Source organism: Elephas maximus, chromosome 12 (genome assembly GCF_024166365.1).
Source record: "Elephas maximus indicus isolate mEleMax1 chromosome 12, mEleMax1 primary haplotype, whole genome shotgun sequence".
Classification (NCBI taxonomy): domain Eukaryota; kingdom Metazoa; phylum Chordata; class Mammalia; order Proboscidea; family Elephantidae; genus Elephas; species Elephas maximus.
In genome coordinates, this window is record NC_064830.1 from 43,106,290 (window position 1) to 43,126,161 (window position 19,872).

Consider the following 19,872-nt stretch of genomic DNA (forward strand, 5'->3'; position numbering starts at 1 on the left):
CTCATCCACATTAGTGGTTCTCAAATTCTCAACAGAATCCTCTAGAGGTCTGGCTAAAATGCAGACTGCTGGGCCCCATCCCCAAAGCTTCTGATTCCGGAGGTCTTGGATGGGGCTGAGTCTCCGCACCTCTAAGGCTTTCTCAGTGATGTTGATGCTCCTGGTCCAGGGGCCACATTTTGGAAAGGACAGGTCAGCTACAAACTGTACTCCAAAGCAAACTGAAGCAAGGCCTTTGACCAGAGTAGAGGACAGAAAATTAGGGAAAGGGCCCACCCCCACACCCACCCCGCCAAAAAAAAAAAACCAAACCCACTGCTGTCAAGTCGATTCTGACTCATAATGACCCTATAGGACAGAGCAGAGCTGCCCCATAGTGTTTCCAAGGCACATCTTTCTCCCACAGAGCAGCTGGTTTTGAACTACCAACCTTTCAGTTAGCAGCTGAGCTCTTAACCACTGCGCCACCAGGGCTCCTTAGAGGACGCAGAGGGAACAGCATGAACAGAGGCACTGCAGTTCCAGGAAGTAGCGGGTGGGGCTGGAGTGTAAGGTGTATGGGGGCGTGGCAGGGAAGGAAGCTGGAAGGGCAGCCAGGGCCAGGCTGTGAAGCAGCCAGTGGGCAGTCACGCCCTTCCCTCTGGCTCACCAAACAGCTCCTCAGCACCAGATGCTCCTGGCAACTCTGCCCGACTCCTCGGGCCACTGCAGACCAAACCTATGTCCTCCACCTGCAGCTCTACAACACCCCTGCCTCAGGCCTGGCTTTCAGTGCTGCGTGGGTGGACATCAGCGTCTCTGTTGCCCTCCCTGGGCGGCTCTCTGAAGCGTGGAGCCAGCCCAGGTGCCAGGGAGGTGTGCCAGGTGAGCCAACATGAGCGTTGTGGACGTGGGCGGCTGGGAGAAGCACCCGGCTGTGGCCTGGCCCATCTCTCCAGGTCTCTGCCATCTTTTGGCATGCCTATCTGGCCCCACCAGGGCGCAGTGCGCACACTCTACCAAGCACCAGGATTGTGGGTTGGGCATGTGTTTGTTGCCCCTTGAGCCAGAGCAGTTACTATGGGTAGTTAATAATAGCAAGTGTAATCCCTCATAATTGGACCAGACTTTGCTGTCTGCAGGGCACTTCCATGTCCATGACCTCATCTGACTCCCACAAGCACCCGGTAAAACAGGCACAGCTAGAGTTACTAGCCCCTTGTTCCAGCTGAGCAAACCCAGGCCCAGATGGCTTGAAGTCCCATCTCCAGTAACCAGCCCACCTGGGACTTGGACCTGGGACCTGTGACTCCTTGTCCAGTGCTCTTCCCTGAACTGTCCTGAGCTGTCATATTGAGAGTACGAGCTACTGCACCCCACAGGCAGGGCCAGGGGCTCTGCTGCCCAGGGCAGTGCACAGCACAGTGGTGCAGTCCCCCACCAGCATCTCCAGAGGATGTGGCACAGCTATCCACACCCTCCCACCTGTGGGGGCAGGCTGGCTTCTAACTGCAAGTGCCTGGGCAGGGAGCTGCGGCAGTCAGACACGACATCAGGCCTGCGGTGGGTGGGCGGATGGGACTCAGGGTCACCTGATCCAAAAGAGGAGTGAAGCCCTGCCCAGAGAGGAGAAGGGATTATCCCCGGCCACAGCAGCCACTTAAGAGCACATGTGGCTGTTGGATCTGGGTCTGCAAGCACCCTAAGTCCCGGGCAGGAGAAGCCCAGAAGGCATGGGATAACCTGTACTACCCACTCTTTTTCTGTGGGGTCAGGAAGAAGGGGACTGACCTGGAGTCCCCAGGAGCCCTGAATGGTGGGCCCATGGCATGCCCTTTCAACTCAGCTTGCTCCGCCTCTCTGCCTGATTGAGTGCACAAGTCCCTGTGGCTCTCTGTGGGGTTCCAGGCTGGGCTTTGTATGCACACCTGATGTGTGTGTGTATGCAAGCGTGTTCATTCCAGGCCCTATACCAGGTGGGGCAGTAAGGATGTCTCTCATCTAGACCCTCCACTGACCAGCTAGATGGCCCCCCAAGGGGCAACTCCCCTCTGGGCTAAGCTTCCTCAGCTGTAAACTAGGGCCATCTCTACTTGCCCCACTTATTTCAAAGGACCAAACGAAGCAATGGATGGAAACGACCCAGAAAGTGGGAACACATTCTAAGATTGAGTAGGCCCAGGAAGGAGCTAAGCATGCTTGAGGGAGGTAGGCAGAGAGGAGGTTTCAGAGCTGCCCCTCAGAGTGGTCAGCAGAGCTCCAGTCTTCAGGTGGGGTGACTGTGCGGTGCTAGCCCCAGAAGCTGCTCAGGGACCCCACACTTGGCACCCAGGTTTCCACTCTTGTTCCCAAAGGACAAACTGCTGCTCCCACTAACTTGCCTCACCCCACCAAGCATCACCACCCGCATCCCTGCTCAGGGAAAGGGAGCAGCAAGAGGAAGATATGACATGTCAGTTCTGGAAGGGCCACAGTGGGTTTATCATTCCATTTGAAAGAGGGAGAAGCAGAGTCCAAGTGCTGGGCTGAAGTCCAAGTTTTCCTATAGGTAGGGACACACGTTGGTAACATTCCAGGCAGCCTTCTGGGACCCAGCAGGGGTTCCCACCCGTCTGATACAATTCCCTCTGACTGACTTAGGCTCATCCCGGAATTTGGCAGGAGGGTGCAGAGGTCTCCCCTCATGAGGCTCTGAGAACAATGAGGCCCCAGCTCCATGGCCAGAAGCCACATCAAGGATCACCAGTGACGTGTGCTTGGAGCCTGGGGTGTGGGGGAAGGAGGGAAATCCCCATCTCCGGGAGGCACTGATGATGTGGTATCACCCGGCAGAGCACAGGCAGGGTGCCAGGGTGCCTTGCGGAAGCCCTCAGGCCAGCACTCAAGTCTATCATGGTCCTTGGCTGTCTTGTCTTTGGCTACCCAGAGGCTATTGAACACCCTGGGGAAATAGAGGCAGCTAAACCAGAGGGCTAAAGGGATTCAACTGAGGACTCACAGCTAGTAAGAGGAAAGGAATCCAGGTTTTGGGACTCTCTGGGAGACTGATACTTCACAATTCACAGACCCCAGGTTTGAGCCTCTGTGGTTAAAAGCTTAGGTTCTGGAGTCAGATTACCCAGGTTCATAGTCCTACTCCACCACTAGTATTTAACCTCCTCAAGCCTCAGTTTCCTCGTGGCCAAAACAGGACGTTCACAGTACCCGTCTGTCTGGGTTCCTGAGAAGACTGAGGATGCAGTCAAGTGTTCACACACCTGCACTGTCACTATTCCAGGGGGCAGGTTCCTCCCTCCTGGGGCACCACCAGAGGGTCCCCTGTAGAGCGGGCTGCTCACCTTGCGGTCCTCCTCCCGCTCCAGAGCGGAGCTGCCGGTGTCTCCGGGGCCGGTGGAGGGCATCGCGGGCAGCTGGGCGGTGGGAGGCAGGCTGGGGCTGCGCGGGGCTGGGGGGCTGCTTGGCTTTGGGGAAGGAATTATCGTGGTCTTTCTAAGCAAGAGTTAACACTTAAACATAGATGCCAGTGCCGAGCCCTCTGGTGCTGAGCTCTCTGGTGAAATACTGCCTCTGTCTGCCTGTAGGTTTGGGCTTCCGATGGCTCCACCTGTGTGCAAAAGAAGAGGGGTCAGCAGGGCAGGGCACCCCTAAATCCAGGCCCCACCAGGACCCCACTCCTCCCTGGTTTAGGCCCTCAGCCCCAGGGCCACACTGGGCCTGTGAGGCCTGGTTCCCCTGACTCCACTTCCCTTCCCAGTCTCACCGGCCTCAAGCTCAGGCAAGCCCAGCACCCCAGCGAGCACAGCTCTGCCAGGACCCTCAGGGCGCCTCTGCCTCCTGCCTCCAAGCCGCCTCAGAGGCAGCAGCAGTCTCCCTTGGCCTCCCTGCTGCTGTGGCGCAGCGGGCACCACTTCTGGGACTTCCAGCCACCTCCTGAGCCTCCTCCTCCTCTTCATGTCTGTTCTTTTCCTGCGAAAGCTTCCCGCACCCTCCCTCCCACCCCATCCGCCCCCTGGGAAATCCCAGCCACCCCCAGAGGTCCCCACAGGGCTATATTTTCCTTCTAATCTGTCCTCACCCCAACCCCCACCCCCACCCCCCCACCACGTGGAGGAAGTGAGCAGCAGTCACAGGATGTAGTGAAATGAATGTCACTGCACTTCAGGACCTGCGCCTGAGCCCGCAGGAAGCTGAGGTCTGAACTGAAGCTGTGGCCAGGCTGAAGGCCTGATTTGTGCCGCCCTCTCAAAAGGACGCCCTGGGCAGGAGAGACCACGGCCATGCCATACTCAAACCCCCACCTCCCCCCCCACTCCCATGGACCAGTCCCCATGGGGACCAGTGGGCTTGAGAGGGGCCTCCAAACCCACACAGCTGGATTTGGGGGCTTTTCTTCCTCCCTGCCCCAGGTATGGGCCTTGAGCCAGTGGAATAACAAAGCCCACCCCTCAGCTGGGGGTGGGGGCAGGGGTGTTGCTGCTTCAACCCCTCCCACTGAGTGGGACAGCTCTCCTGTGCCCCCTCCCCAGGAGGCAAAGTTGGCCAAGCCCCTGCATCAGAGTGCCAGATGCCCCCCTCCGCCCCCAGCAGACTGGCAGGAGGAGAGTGGGAGGCAGGCTGGATCTGGGCCCACCCACACCCTTCCTCTTCCAGTTCCTGGTTCTGCTCCCCTCTTTGAGTTTCTTCTCCCATCCCCCTCAGCCAGGTTTCCTGGAAAACCAGGAGCCTAACAGCACAGACTCAGGTCTCCACAGGCCCAGCCCCTTCCCCAGCGAGTTAACCATCTGGGAGGTGGGTGCCTCTGAGGTCCTGGAGGCCCCTTCTTAGAGCTGGGACAGCGGGAGCTGTCATTAACCGACAAGCTGAAAGGGCTAGCGCCCCACAGGTGAGCCTAAGGGAACCCCGGGTGTAAAGCATCTTATTTCCGGCACCTCTAAGCTGAGCACAGTGCTAGGCTCCATGGGTTTGCTGCCAAATACACAACAGTGTAGGTGCCAACAGAGAGTGGCTCCATGTGGCACGCAGGCCTCATCTGGGCAGCAACTACTTCTCTTCCTGGTCTACAGCTGAATCAGGGCTCAAAAAAATTGGACTTGTCCATATTCTAATGTCAAAGCAGAGGCTTGAACCCATATCTCTGCCTGAAATGCTTTGAGGGCTTCTCTACGAAGCCTTGTCCCCCAGCTTACACCACCCCACAGAAACAACTGTGGAGAGCCCAGCAGAGAACTGATCTGACCAGCAATGATGCCTAAGTCTGAGCTGCTCGCAAGAGGACGCCTGGGTGGGACATTCTATCCACATCCATCCAGTATCAGCCGGGGACTCTTCCTCAAATCCACTCCCTGTTTGTTACCACAAACACTCTCTCCCCGCCAAAAATAGTTACTCTCGAGTAGATTCTGACTCATGGAGACCCCATGTGTGTCAGAATAGAACTGTGCCCCTAGGGTTTTCAATGTCTGATTTTTCAGAAGCAGATGGCCAGGCTTTTCTTCGGAGGCACCTCTAGGAGGACTTGAACTGCCAACCTTTCAGTTAGCAGTCAAGTGTATTAACAGTTTTCATCACTCAGAGACTCTCATGTATCCCAATCACCCCCAAATCAAAACCTACAGAAGGTAAGAGAGGCAGAGCCAGGCTGGAAAGAGCACTGACCCTGGAGTCTGCAGACATGTGTTCTAGTCCTGACTTGGGCTTGTCTGGCCCTCAGTTTCCTTATCAGTAAAACAGGAGAGTTGGACTAGCTGGAACTAGTTGGAATAGATCTATAAGATCTCCTCTAGCTCTGAGGGACCAAGCTGCTATAAGAAAACAAGTCTGGGGAGGCCCCAGTAGAGGCCCCAAGGGCAAACAGGAGGGAAACTCTCGCAGGGGCAGGCATGGGTGGGACATCTTCAGGAGCCCCAAAGTGGAGTCCCTGGAGACTCAGGCACATAAAGATATAAGATCAAGAGACCCCTTTGCCAGATGCTTGTTTCAACACTGCCCTGAGGCCTAGAAACACCCAGGGGGCAGCTGTGCCACCAGACATGCTGTGAGAAAAAATACTTTCAGAGAACCTTTGGGTCCCAGAAGGGAGAGGAAGGAAGCAGCAGGGAACAGCAGAACATTACAGGGAGCTGACCAGAGGGCAGACACCCAGGAAAGAACTGGAAATGTTCTTTCTTCTTCCTCCACCTAAGACTCTAACATCTGAGCTCCATAAACTGTCCTCAAAGACAACACAGCTGGCCTGGGTCAGACTCTGGTCCCTTTGGGTTACCCAATGACCAGCACTGGCAGTGAGTGGCCCTCAGAGTCCTCTAGCATCGTCCTAAATCATCCAGTTTACGGCTGGGCAGGCCATATTCTCCAGGGGACCCAATCTGGTGGCTGTGGCCCCAAGGCTTGACACAGTGCTTCCCACCTGCCTTTAGAAGTGTCACTTGTCTCTCAAGCAACCTTGCCAATGGAGTGGTCTGCCTCTGGGCCCGCAGTCCCAGCACAGTGGCAAGTGTTCACCTCGGCCAGTCCTTCAACAAGCACCGCCATGCTGCTCCCAGAAGTGTGGCATCTCATCAGCCATGCCAAGGGCTGCACCACAAAACCACCACCACCGCCACCACCAAAAATCCTTGCCAAGAACCCTACCACAATGACAAGCAGCTTTTATTTCTTCTTTATATTTTCATTTCCACAGTGAACATGAATTACTTAAAAAATAGTTCTTTTTTTTTTGCAGCCACATAAGATATGTCTACTGGTCCCACCCATCTGGAGCAATAGAGAATGAAGAAAATCAAAGACACAAGGGAAAGATCAGTCCAAAAGACTAATGGACCACAACTACCACAGCCTCCACTATATGAAGTCTAGCAAAACTAGATGGTGCCCAGCTACCACCACCAACTGTTCTGACAGGGATCACAATAGATGGTCCTGGACAGAGCAGGGAAAAATGTAGAACAAAATTCAAACACACAAATAAAAGGCCAGACTTACTGGTCTGACAGAGGCTGAGGAAACATCAAGAGTATGGCCCCTGGATACCCTGCTCAGTATTGAAGTCACTCCTAACGTTCAATCTTCAGCCAAAGATTAGACAGGCCCATAAAACAAACAATAATACACGTAGCTCAACCATGTATACAAAACTAACTGGGCATACCAGCCCAGGGGCAAGGACGAAAAGACAGGAGGGGACAGGAAAGCTGGATGAATGGAAATGGGGAATCCAAGGTTGAGAAGAGTGTTGATCTAGCATGGGGTTGGCAACCAACGTCACAAAACAATATGTGTATTGTTCAATGAGAAACTAATTTGTGCTGTAAACTTTCACCTAAAGCACAATAAAAATAAATAAATAGCTTAATTAAACTTCTTTTTTTTTTTTTTAAGGAATCCCATCATGAAAATGTCTTGGTATCACAACTGACATGGTCACTGTCATCCCTACTTCAATTACAAAACTGTTGTGGGAAATGAATTCGGAGTTTGAATATGCATTCCAAATTCTGCAACCTTGTACAGACTCAATGGCAATGGGGTTTAGAAGTCCAATTTAAAACACAGCAGAAAGATTTTTTAACAAGATGTAAAATCATGAGATTGGGCTAAACAGGCGAGGAGATACTACAAACAAAATTTTGGAATCTGGAAAGCAGGCTTGTGACAGCCAAGTTTCAGACAGCAGTGTATAGAAGCTGATTTATAACACAGAGTCCTTAACAGACACGTGGCACGATTGACCAGTACCTCTGGGACTAGGGGTAAAGAGGCTGTGTGTGGAAAAAAAAGAGGACTGGATGAAAGGAACAGAATCCCTAGATCTGCCTCCCAGCAGTATCAAGGTTTACTCACCGGAGAGCATACATGAGTCTTTGCACAGAGTCAACTGGAACAGTCGAGACCAAAGCTGACATACAAAAACCAAGGAGATTATGGGTGTATTGAATGCTGACATTGAGTCCCCTGGGCTCTGCTCCCACTGGGCTCCTAGAACACTGGCAGCCAGATCTTTACCTTCTTCTCTGGAAAAACTTATCAGTTCAAGAGAAAAGGCCTAAGGATGCTGATACTGGCATTAGTATCAAAATGGTGTCAAAATGGCTCGTTCAGGTCAACCAATGTGAATCTGTCAGTGGAAATGTCCCATCATCATGTACAAGGCTTCCAATCAGCTTTTTAGTCCCCCGCTCTTAATCCTGAACAGACAACCAAAGGCTACCAGCCATCTGATGGAAGCCTCCAACAGGGAAAAGAGACCACAACAAATAAATTGCCTAGGAAAAAAAAAAAAAAAAAACCAACCTGGAACAAACGAACTTTATGCACAGAGAAGATACTTCATCCATGGAACAAGATATGATGCTATTTAAAAAAAGAATATCCAGAGAACAAAAAAGATCTCCTAGGAATAAAAATCATGCCAGCAAAAATACAAAACTCAACAGAAACCAAAAAACCCTTTGTCGTTGAGTCAATTCTGACTCATAGAGACCCTACAGAAGAGAGTAGAACTGGCCCATGGGGTTTTCAAAGAGCAGCTGGTGGATTCGAACTACCAACCTTTTGGTTAGCAACCATAGCTCGCCGTAGCTCTTAACCACTGCACCCCCAGGGCTCCAAGGGGTACATTAAAAGAATACAAGACAGAAAACAGGAGAGGAAAGAAAAGAGAATTAGAGAATGGGTCCACAAGATTCCACATCTGAATAAGAGGAGTTACAGAAAAAAACAGAGGGGAGAAAATCATCAATGAAATAATTCAAGAGAATTTTCCAGAATTGAAAGACATGAGTTGCCCAGTTGAAAAGGCCCACCATATGTCCAACACAATGGATGGAAACCACCGCATACCAAGGCACATCGTTGTGAAATTTCAGAACACTGGGACAAAGAGAAGATCCTACAAATTTCCAGAGAGGGAGAAAACAGTGACATATAAAGGATCAGGAACCAGAATGGCTTCAGACTTTTCAACACTAATAGCGAAAACAAGAAGACAAAGGACCAATGCTTTCAAAATTAAGAAAAATTATTTTCCAATTAGAATTCTTGCCCATATTATCATTTAGGTGTGAGAGTAGAATAAAGACATTTTCAGACATATGAGGTCTCATGCTCCTTTCTCAGGAAGCCACGAGAAAATGTCCTTTAAGACACAAAAGGTCCAGCAATGGAGAGAAGGGAAGAGAATCTCTAGGATGATGGTGACAAGAGGCTGCACGATGACAACCTGACACCAGCCACAGAGGAAGCCTGTTTAGATGTGAGCAGTGTGGCTCCAGACTCAGGCTACTGAGCGCTGTCATCACTGTGGCCTCTGATGCTGAAACATACATCTTTTTAACCTGAGAAAACTACAGGTATCCCTCACTGTCCACACTCTTGCTATGTGAACTCAGGAACTGAATGGATTTGGATCTTGAGGGACAGCTGTCCTGGAGGATGTGCTCCAAACAGGGGAATTAACCAAGCAAGAAGAAGACGTGAGATCCAGAAAACAGGGACTCCAACCAGGAGACCGGCAACAGAAATTCCAACAATGACCACAAAAGGAGGTCACATAACTTCAGCTACAACATACAACATGCCTATGGAGCAATCAGCCCAGAGAGAGAGTGGATGACTCAAAAAATGGAACTGAAATATTCATTATCTGGTGTGACTGCCCTTGGAGCCCTGGTGGCGCAGTGGTTAAGAGCTCAGCTGCTAACCAAAAAGGTCGGCGGCTTGAATCCACCAGCCGCTCCTTGGAAACTCTATGGGGCAGTTCTACCCCATCCTACAGGGTCACTGTGAGTCAGAATCTATGGCAACAGGTTTGGTTTGGTGACTGCCCTTTATGGAAAGCTATACTGAAAGCTATTAGAAAGTGTGGTAGCAATGAGCAAGAAGTAGAAAGAAAACAAGGCAGATGAGAAAACAAAGTAATTATTAAATTTAAAACAAAAAGGAAACAATTTTAGTACACTACAAGGCTCAGCTGTGAATAATAGTTACCTTGGGCATAATAATGTAAACACTGTATGCTGATTGAACAAATACACATGTGTGTATACACGCATACGTACATGTGTGTTTGTGTATGTCCATGTTGTATTAGGTTTCTGTCACCACTGCCCCAAATTACTTAGTGGCTTAAAACAACACAAATTTATTTTCTTATAGTTCTAGAGTTCAGAAGTCCATAATGGTTCTCGTTGTCCAAAATAAGGTGTTGGCAGGGCTGTGTTCCTTTGTGGAGGTTCTAGAGGAAAATCCATTTTCTTGCCTTTTCCGGATTCCAGAGGTTGCCTGGTCAACATCTTTCTCACCTCACACCACAGCTTCCAATGTCACAGGCCCTTCTCTAACTCCCCTGCCCTCCTTCACTTACAAGGACCCTTGTGATTATACTGCCCCACCCGGATAATCCCGGATAATACTCCCATCTCAGGATCTTTAACTTAATCACACCTGCAAAGTACCTTTTTCCACGTAAGGTAACACATTCACAGGTTCTAGAGATTAGGACATGGGCATCTTTGGGGGGCCATTACTCTGTCTGCCACCAAACCTGCTAGGAGGAGGGCTGGGAAACAGAAGGGCTGGCCATGTATGAGAGCTAAATTCTCACCTTCTAAATAGAAAATCAATGGGAAATGTCTAAAACGGGCAAATCAAAAATATGCACATTGCTCAGAAACATGGAGATGTAGAACTGCTAGAAGCAACAGTTAAAAGAATTGAAAGTAGTTGCACCTGAGAAGGGGAAGAAGGTAGGAGTAGGCAAGGAATAACTGTATTGTGTTACGAGCATTTTAGTACCATTTGACTCCTTATGTTATATGCATGTACCACTTCGAGAAAATAAAAATTAATTTTTAAAAAGACAGAATGGGGATGGGCTTACATACCAACTGGTTATCTTTGGCTACCATTTCTCTTTCTATAAAATAGGTGCTGTACTATATTGCTAAGGTCCTTCCAACTCTGTCGTTCTATGAAACCATCGCATCCCACAGAAGCCATTATCAGCTCCTCACACCTACACAGAGTTCCACCACCAACTATAAAAGGGGTACTGCCCTCCCCGGCCCCACCCGCAATGTTTCATCCTCCACACCCATCGTCTGCACCAAGGCCAGCCCATACACCACATGGTGCACCTTCTTTACATTCCTCCCAAACTGCCACTGCACAAGTCATTGCTGCCTACGTCGCTGACCACAACCCAGCTTATTCACTAACCCCACATCAGACCAAAGACCCATAACTCAACCACCCACAGGAGTCTCAAGACTGTCCCTGCCATGTCAGCTCCCACCAGCACCACTGCGTACACTGTCTCAACACCACTACCACCTCCCTCACCAGCTCCGCCTCATCAGCACAGCCCACGCAGACCAGCCCCCGTCTCTCTCCAACCTTGCTCCGATCAGTACCACACCAGACTGTCATCTCACAGTCCCACCTCAACAAGGGCCCACAGACATTTATCTTCTTCCAATCACAAAACTGTAATTGCCCACAACCTAAATTCTGGCTTCACCAAAAACAGCCCCAATGTTGTCACCATTGAGAGCCTCTTCCTCTCCACCTCAACTCCTCTATCTGAATTGCTGGAAGGTAGTTGGCTGTCTCTGTGGCAAGCCCTTCCTCCCTGTAGCTGAAGTCTACCTTTCTTGTAGTAGACTTTAGTTGTTTCAGTCTATCTTGTTTACCCCTGCCCCCTTCCACTGAGGAACACTCTTCATGACATTTTGGCTGTAATTGAGATGACCCTATTGCTCACCCTGGCCACAGAGTGAGCAGTGAGCATGTGGCTAGACAGGGCCAATCAGAGGTCTTCCTGGAACCTTTTACCCACGATATGGAAAGGTATTAAGCTGGTAGGATGTGAGTCAGGAGCTGCTGGCTGCTGTCTTCCCCACCACGTGGGGACAGTTTGCCTGAGAATAAAGAACCAGGAGGTAAAGGTACAGGACGAAGTGTTGGAGTCACTGTCTAGTCACTGTCTACCAGTACCTGGAGGCAGGGGCATCCCTGAACCTCCCCTTATGAGACTTTTACTACTTTGATGTGAGTGGGGATTCTGTTACTTGTGCCAACACAATCCTGGCTCGGACGCTAACATCCATCTCAGGAAGATCTCCCTAGGAGGGAGCAGAGCGCATAGTTAAGAGCATGATTGTGGGACACCAGCCACACTTGTTCCAATCCTGGCCTTATTACTAATCAGCTGTGTGATCTGAGGCAAAACTATGCCTCCGTTTTCTCACCTGTAAAATGGGAAAATAGTAGTACTCACCTTAAGGGCAGTTGTGAGGATTAAAATGAAATGCATTAAAAGTGCTTACAAGAGTACAATGCACTGAGAAAATACTCAATAAATCTTACCAATTAGGCCCTGCCTAATCCAGCCCACGGTGTTCTTTCCTTTCTTGAAATTCCTGGAGTGCTTGTAAATGTACATCATTCAAGCAGCGGCCCATGTTCATTAAGGCCCTACGATATGTCAGGCCCTGTGGATAGAGCTTTACAATTCTATGTCTCATTAACCTTCACACCTCACACAAACCCTTTGAAGTGAGTACTATTTTTATGCCCATTTTCCAGATGAGAAAGATGAGGTATAGAGAGGTTAATAAAATTGCCCAAGGTCACACCATTAGTAAATGTTAAAGCCAGATATAAATCCAGGTCTGTCACATCTCATGCCCACATTTTCCACTCCATCATGATCTCTCACAATTAGCATGTGATCGTTTCAGATATATTAACTTTCAGCATGGATTGGTCAGAAAACAAGTTTCTCATGAGTCTCCCTTTTCTGTTAGGCCTGTCTGCTATGGGACATAGGGAGGACAATGCAATCTTTTAATCGCAGTAGTCAGTGTCTGGGTGGTGTAGTCAGGTTGGCAGTTTGAACCCACCCAGCATCTCCACGGAGAAAAGGCCTGGCAAACTGCTTCCATACAGATTACAGCCAAGAATAGAGCAGTTCTATTCTGTAACACATGGGGTCGCCATGAGACAGGGGCCAACTCGACAGCACTAATGCCAACAACAACAGCTCACTGTCTTGTCCAATCCAGGTACGATTCATCCATTTATTCATTCAACTATTTACGAGATCGGTGGATCACGTGCCAGGCGCTGTGCGAAGGGATACGCATTGTCCCGTTTAATCCTCAAAACAATCGTAGGAAGTAAGTACTATTGTAATGCCCATTGTATAGAAGAAATGGAGGCTTGGAGAGGTTTATCACCTCTCCAAGGTAGCCCAGGTATGGGGGGAATTATGAGTCCAGGTCTGTCTAACTTCAGAGCCCTTGCAAACATGGCAAGCACAGGCCCCAGAACCAGCTCAGGATCAGCAATCTGTGCCCCTGGTGTGACACCAACCCACAGAAAACGGCTTCATGGCCAAATTTCCCGTTAGACCTTGGATACAGGCACCTATGAGTCCTGCGGCCTACAGAAGGCAGGAGACCATCCTGTGCCCCACGCCATCCAATCATCTGCTGGGGTGGTGATAAGCTCCAGACCTGGTGCAAGCTGTGGGTCCAAAGAGAGCCGAGGGGAGACATCCAGGCATCTTCCCACCCACCACTGCCTCTCAGTCACAAGACCGCAGCTGGCTAAGGTGGAGAGGCAGGAAGGGCGTCCCGGGTGCCACTTTCTGACTGCTCATTCTCACAGCAGGAACAAGATGTCCATCATCACGCCATTGCTCTGAATCTCAGCAATATCATTCTCACCCAGACCACAAGCTGCTCAGAGAATACCAAAAGCCACTGGCAACAGACCAACAATCCCGCCATCCTCTTCCCCCATCTCAAAGCCCATCTGCTTGGCTCCAGAGTCACAATAAGACAACTGTGGCTCTCACACCATCCCAGAGATCATGGCATTTCCACCCCTGGCACCACCAGTAGAGCATTTACGATCATACCAAACTTGATGCCATCTTGGCTACTATGGCAGCCGCGTTGGCAGAGATAAGCCTGGCTGAGACTCCTCTGCTCGTACTAATGGTTACCATGACACAGCCCCAAAAGCAGGGAGAAAAAAGGTTTATGCCCAAAATAGATATTCTTAAGGAGCTGAAGTTGTTCTCAGGAGCCAAAATGAATCAACAAAGACTTTCATAAAGAAGGAGCACCAGTTTCCAAGTGTTGCAAGGCAGGTGGTGGAGCAGTCAGAGGGATTTCCCAGGCCCCAGGAGTTAGGGACACAGGGCCACCATACTGAGTCCTGGCAAGAATCAGCCACACGGTCCCTCATTGGGCTTGCTGTCTTTGGCAGCCATGAGTGTGGGCCTGATTATGTCCTCCCCAGTGGCTCAGAGTCCACACCTGTGTGTTTCTCTACTTTTCCAGACTTCTCTAAAGAACGATCCACACCTGCCAGCTCCAGAACCTTTTCACTTACTCCCTGCATTCGGCCCCTGTGCCCCTACTCTATACCTCTGAAGCCTCTAAAGACTGTGAAGATCTTCATCTAAAGGGAAAATCCTTCCATCAGAGGACACAACAATGGTTCTGTTAGGAGATAAGAATCCCTCTTGCTGTTTTGACCCCTTATGCCAGGCTGTGCTGTAGTGGTTAAGAGCTTGGCTGCTAACCAAAAGGTCAGCAGTTCAAATCCACCGGGCACTCCTTGGAAACTGTATGGGGCAGTTCTACTCTGTCCTATAGGGTCACTATGAGTTGGAATCAACTCGACGGCAACAGGTTTTTTTTTTTTTAATGCCAGGTTACTGCTACACAGTAGAGGCAAGAAGGATGATCTCTGAGACCCAGGGGATTCTCTGAGAGGCCTCTTAGAACTTCCATGCCCCAAAGTAAAAGTAATAGAAAACAATAGCAATGAAAGAGAGAGGAAGGGAGGGAGGGAGGGAGGGAGGAAGGGACAGGACACAGGGCAACAGAGGTGTTAGATCCTTAGGGAATGAAGTTTGGGTCACTTTACCAGGTAAAGAACCCTGACCAGCTGAGGTTCTGACTGAGTGGGTAAGAAATACAGAATGGGTAATGGAAGAAGGGAGCCACAGATATCAAATATGGCCTTGTGACCAATTACAGAAATGAGCTCTGCATATTTCCTATTTACTTGATGTATATGTGTGTTTATTTGTATATAAAAAACACTTTTTTCTCCTTCTTCCCATTATTTTATATACAAGTTGTTGGAAGTTAACTTTATAATTTCTTCTTCAGATAACAGAATATTATGTGGGACTAGGACTGAATTTGAGAAGTTATTAATATAGCCAGTGAATGATACAATGATTATTGTGGCTCCTCATTTGGAATGAAGGGTGAGAACTTCTTCAGTTGTAAAAAGGACAACTGTGTCTTGCTAGGTTGGAATATAGAGTTACTTTTTGGTTCGGGAGTTCAAATGTGTATAGAAGGGTGCAAATGAAGCTGAGCAGCCAAAGAGGTGGACTGTGCCAGTAACCAATTTATTCATCCTTCATCGTCTGCTCTATGGAAATGGAACTGGGCCCTTTAAATATTTTTCCTTTGCCATCTGGCACTACATTAACTTTTGTTAGAGCACACTGGAGAGACATCTCAGGAGGAAGTTTTCCTTCCTGGTTGGGGTGTGCTCTTTTGGAAGGCTCCTGCATTGCTGGCAACTTCTCCAGCCACCAGCTCCTGTAGCTTGGATAGTCTTCCAGCATCTGCCTCTTGCAGCATAAGCAGCTTCCCCAGCACCCAGCTCCTACACTGAAGGTGGCTTCTCTAGTGCCAGGTTTCTGCAGCACAGAAGCTTCTTCAGTGCCCAGCTCCTGCAGCATGTACAGCTTCCCGGCACCCAGCTCCTGCAGCTTCCTAGTGTCCAGCTCTTGTACTGCCTGCTCCTGTATTGCCTTGGCTTCTCCAGCAGCTGGCTCCTATAGCATGTAGCTTGCCTCGTGCCCCACTCCTGCAGTGAAGGTGCTTCCCCAATATCAGGCTCCTGCAGCACAGACAGCTTCTCCAGCACCTGGCTCTAGCCGTGTTTCGCAGTCAGCAGCAGCCGGTTATCTTCGCCCAGCACGACCCTCGAGTCGTTTCGTAGGTATGTACCTCTAATAAAACACCTCCCCATATATAACTTTCCCCGGCAACCAAATGACAGATTTCCTACAAGTTCTAGAGGGCAAATTTCCAGCAAGTTCTGTTGATGAAGTGCCACAGCAACTTCTCTGCCATCCATAGCACTGTCGCCGTGCCTTCTCCAATGACGTCCAGATCTCAGCTCTGGGAAGGCTCTCCCTTGGGCACCCTAGCTCAAGCTTAGGGATAGCTGCTGTTTCTTATATCTGCTATTCCTATATTCTTTGGCATTCTCTTTACTTCCTAATAATCAATCCCTCATTACTCCAATCCCCTATTATAGTTAATAATTCCTTATGTTAAACTTTCCCTATTCAAGTTACCATGTAGTTTGTCTCCTGAATGGACCCTGACTGATATAGTTACCCATGGCCTCATAGAGCCTTTTTCCATCCTCATGATCCTTGAGCTCTGTTCAGCATCCTTTCCAGCTTAGCATTCCTTGGTTTGAGCACTCATTCAACGGTTACTTATTGAGCGCCATTGTCGACCCAGGCACTGGGGTGAACAAGAGTCTCCCTCCTCTGGAAAGCTCGTGGGTAAGTGGATTCTCCCATACTCTGCCCTCCGTGGCTTCCTCGCAATTTGCTCCTTGTTCTCTCCCAATCCTCAGCTCCTCAGCTGTCTCCTGGGCTGGCCCGCAAACTTGCTCCCACTACTGCAAAGTGGGGACTCCTCAAGGGTCACACTCCGCCTCCAGCTTTTCTCTAAATTCTCTTCCTCTGAGATATCTGGACTTAACACAGGCCTCCTACCACAAGGGGCTCCATCTTTACTTGCTTTCTGAACATCCCACCTAGATGACCCATGATCATCCATAGTCCTGCTCTTCTGGAGCAGGATTCCTCATGTTCTCTGTAGCACACGCTTATCCCCTGGCTTCTCTCTGTATGGAAACGGCACGGCCATCTGCTCTACTGCCTGAGCCCAAACCCCAGAGAACTCAGGCTCCACCTTCCCCCTTGGTCCCATGTTCCCTCAGGCACCTGATCCTTGGCCTCTCCATTCCACCCTACCTCCTCCAGGCCCTTTTACCACAGCTCTAGACCTTGGTGGTCATTTTGTAATGAGTCTTCCTGCCCCTGGTGTCTCTACCTCCCAACCCAGCCTCTCCGCACATTTTCTACACATTGCTTCCTCAATCAAAAACCTCTGAAGCCTCTCAATAACAACAAATAAATTATAAACCAAAACAAAAGAAAAACCAAACCTATGAAACCTGATGACAATGCTCGAAAATTGACTGTGGTGACGGTTGCACAACCCGGTGAATGTACTAAAAACCATTGAATTGCACATGCTCAGCGGGTGAATTGTACAGTACGGGAATTACATTCACTAAGGCTGTTATTTAGAAAACCTCTGATACCAATGATTTTCATACATGATCAAATCTCACTCTGGTCTGGTCTGACACTGGTGGCTTTCTAGACTATGGCCAGAGCACGAGGCGAACACCTCTCACTTGTTCCAGTGGACCCGCACTCCAGGCCCAGTGACTGTTCCCACCTCACAGCCCCCATCCCCACACTGTGTCTCTGTGTCTATGCTCACATTATTCTCTCTCCCAAGAGGGCGGCCTCTACCAGAGTGCCCACCCAGCTCTCTACCCCTCATTCCAACATCTCTCCTGCCTCTGGGTCCCACCCCCACCTTCTCCTCCAACACCCATCCAGGGATCCTAAATCAGTAATTTAGCTTTTTATGTGTATAGATATGTATGCATCTGTTTGCTCCAACATGTGGTCAGAGCTCATGTCTTGAACGCCACTGGGTCCCCCACAGCCCGCACTGCAGTGCCTCTCCCCATCCCAGCCATCCATCTCTCCCTGTTCCGGGTGACCCTTGAGGCAGAGAGGACTGTGTGAAATCACTCCCAGGCAGCTGCAACATCCCCAGCACAGTGCTGCGGTGCCTAGAGTGACCCCCCACAATCCCCATTCTAGGGGTCGCCTGGCAGAGTTCCCCAGGGCACTATGCCAGTGGAAAGACCCCTCTGTGGGGAGCTCCTAGACTTCCACTCCACCTTGTCCAGGCCAGAACGTGCACCCACTGTGGGGTTTGCAGACCCCCCTGCCCCCAGGTCCCCAAGGCGAAGGGGGGTCTTAAGGGTCCTAGGTCAGGGTGCCAGTGACCCACCCCACAGGCCGTTGGGGCTGAGTCCTTGGCTTCCTGTGAGCACTCTCTCCCCACCCCACCCATGCACATGCTTCCTCCACCCACACTTTGTAACCCTTCTCCCTGCCAGGCCCAGGCTATCCAAGTGACACCAACAAACCACCAGCTGACCCTCCTGGATCAAAACCAGGAGAGCTTCCAAGGGGTCTTCAGGCCTTGGAGAGGGTCCTGTCCTTGGAGCATAGCCCTTCTTCACCCAGTAAAGCAGGAAAGAGGTGCTGCTATCATGACTTCCCATTGGTCACTGGTCAGCTTCCTCCTTACCTTCTGCCCCAAGCAAAACAAAACCACTTGTGGAGAGGGGCTGAGGTTAATGAAGACGAGCCCCAGATTTGGGGCAGCATACCCCTGAATTTCAAGCTCCTGTCCCTAGCAGCCCCAGGACATGGGTCTGAGAGGTCCCAGTGAAGTTCATCCACTCCTTAGGCCCCAAGGGCAGTTTAGCCAGATCCCACATCAAATCCTGGCTCTGCCAGTTAGAGACTCTGGCCTCAGTTTTCTGATCTGTAAAATGGGGCTAAGAGGGATCTTTATCTCATCAGCCTATTTTTACCTGCAGATAATCTGAGCTGAGTGTTTAGCACAGTGCCTGGCACATGGCAGGCACTCAAAACCCCACTGCTGTCGACTCAGTTCAGGTTCATAGCGACCCCACAGGGTTTCCAGAGCTGTAAATCTTCACGGAAGCAGACTGCCACATCTTTCTCCCACGGAGCTGCTGGGGACTTGAACTTCTGACCTTTCAGTTAGCAGCCAAGCACTTTAACCACTGCGCCACTAGGGCTCCTATTATGTGATTAAACCAAACCAAACCCATTGCTGTCAAGTCGATTCCGACTCATAGCGACCCTAAAGGACAGAGTAGAACTGCCCCACAGGGTTTCCAAGGAGCGGCTGGTGAATTCGAGCTGCCAACCTTTGGGTTAGCAGCTGAGCGCTTAACCACTGCACCACATTACTTAGGGGAAAAGGCCGGTATGTGTTCTTAAGAAATCTAAACTCTGACTTAAGACACCCAGGACTGGCCTGTGCTTACTAGGAAAGGCTGCTACTGACCCTGAGTCCCCTTAGCCTTCCCCAGATGCCCAACCCAAGGCCCCTTGGTTACTCTCTTTACCAGGGACTTCACCTGCCACGGTAGCCTTAAGAATCTCTCACAGTCAAACATTCTCTCCACAGACACACAACACATGCACACACACACACTCCTTACCCTCCAGGCTCAGCAGAACCTGGGGCGGGAGGAGTTGGGGGCCTCACCACACGCATTCCACCTACAATATGGGCCAAAGAGGCATTTGGAAACCAGCTTGGGAACCTCATAACCATTCAAAACATTGTTCTGAGAGAAAACAGAAAACACTGCCCTATAAACAAACATTTGCAATGGAATTCCTTCAAAAGCTGGGAGTTGCCTGTAGTAGAAACTAACAGAGCAAGAGAAAAACCGCATAAACTTGGTTTGCCTGCAAAATTAATACCAATTACAAAAACATTTATGTGAACTGCTTACCATTTACACCTAATTACCATGCAGCACAATTATGCATATCATTAAGGGTATGCCAGATTAATTATGCTGTACGTTTCATTTAATGACACCACCATACCCTCACTTCATATATGCCCAGCTTCCAGA

At 50.0% G+C, this 19,872-nt stretch overlaps 1 protein-coding gene across 7 annotated transcripts in view; it reads right to left on the reverse strand.

Annotated features, from left to right (window-relative positions):
- DNMT3A (DNA methyltransferase 3 alpha) overlaps positions 1-19,872 on the reverse strand; it is a 130,035-nt gene that overhangs the window by 96,036 nt on the left and 14,127 nt on the right. For 5 of the 7 annotated variants that reach the window (XM_049902559.1, XM_049902556.1, XM_049902555.1 and 2 more), the window contains exon 2: positions 3,318-3,583. In XM_049902559.1, coding sequence (XP_049758516.1) covers positions 3,318-3,380 — 63 coding nt within the window. In that variant the 5' untranslated portion in view covers positions 3,381-3,583. Of the gene's footprint in view, positions 1-3,317; positions 3,584-3,739; positions 3,935-11,737; positions 14,818-19,872 lie in introns of those variants that run through there. The other 2 variants (XM_049902558.1, XM_049902557.1) reach the window with 2 other exon arrangements.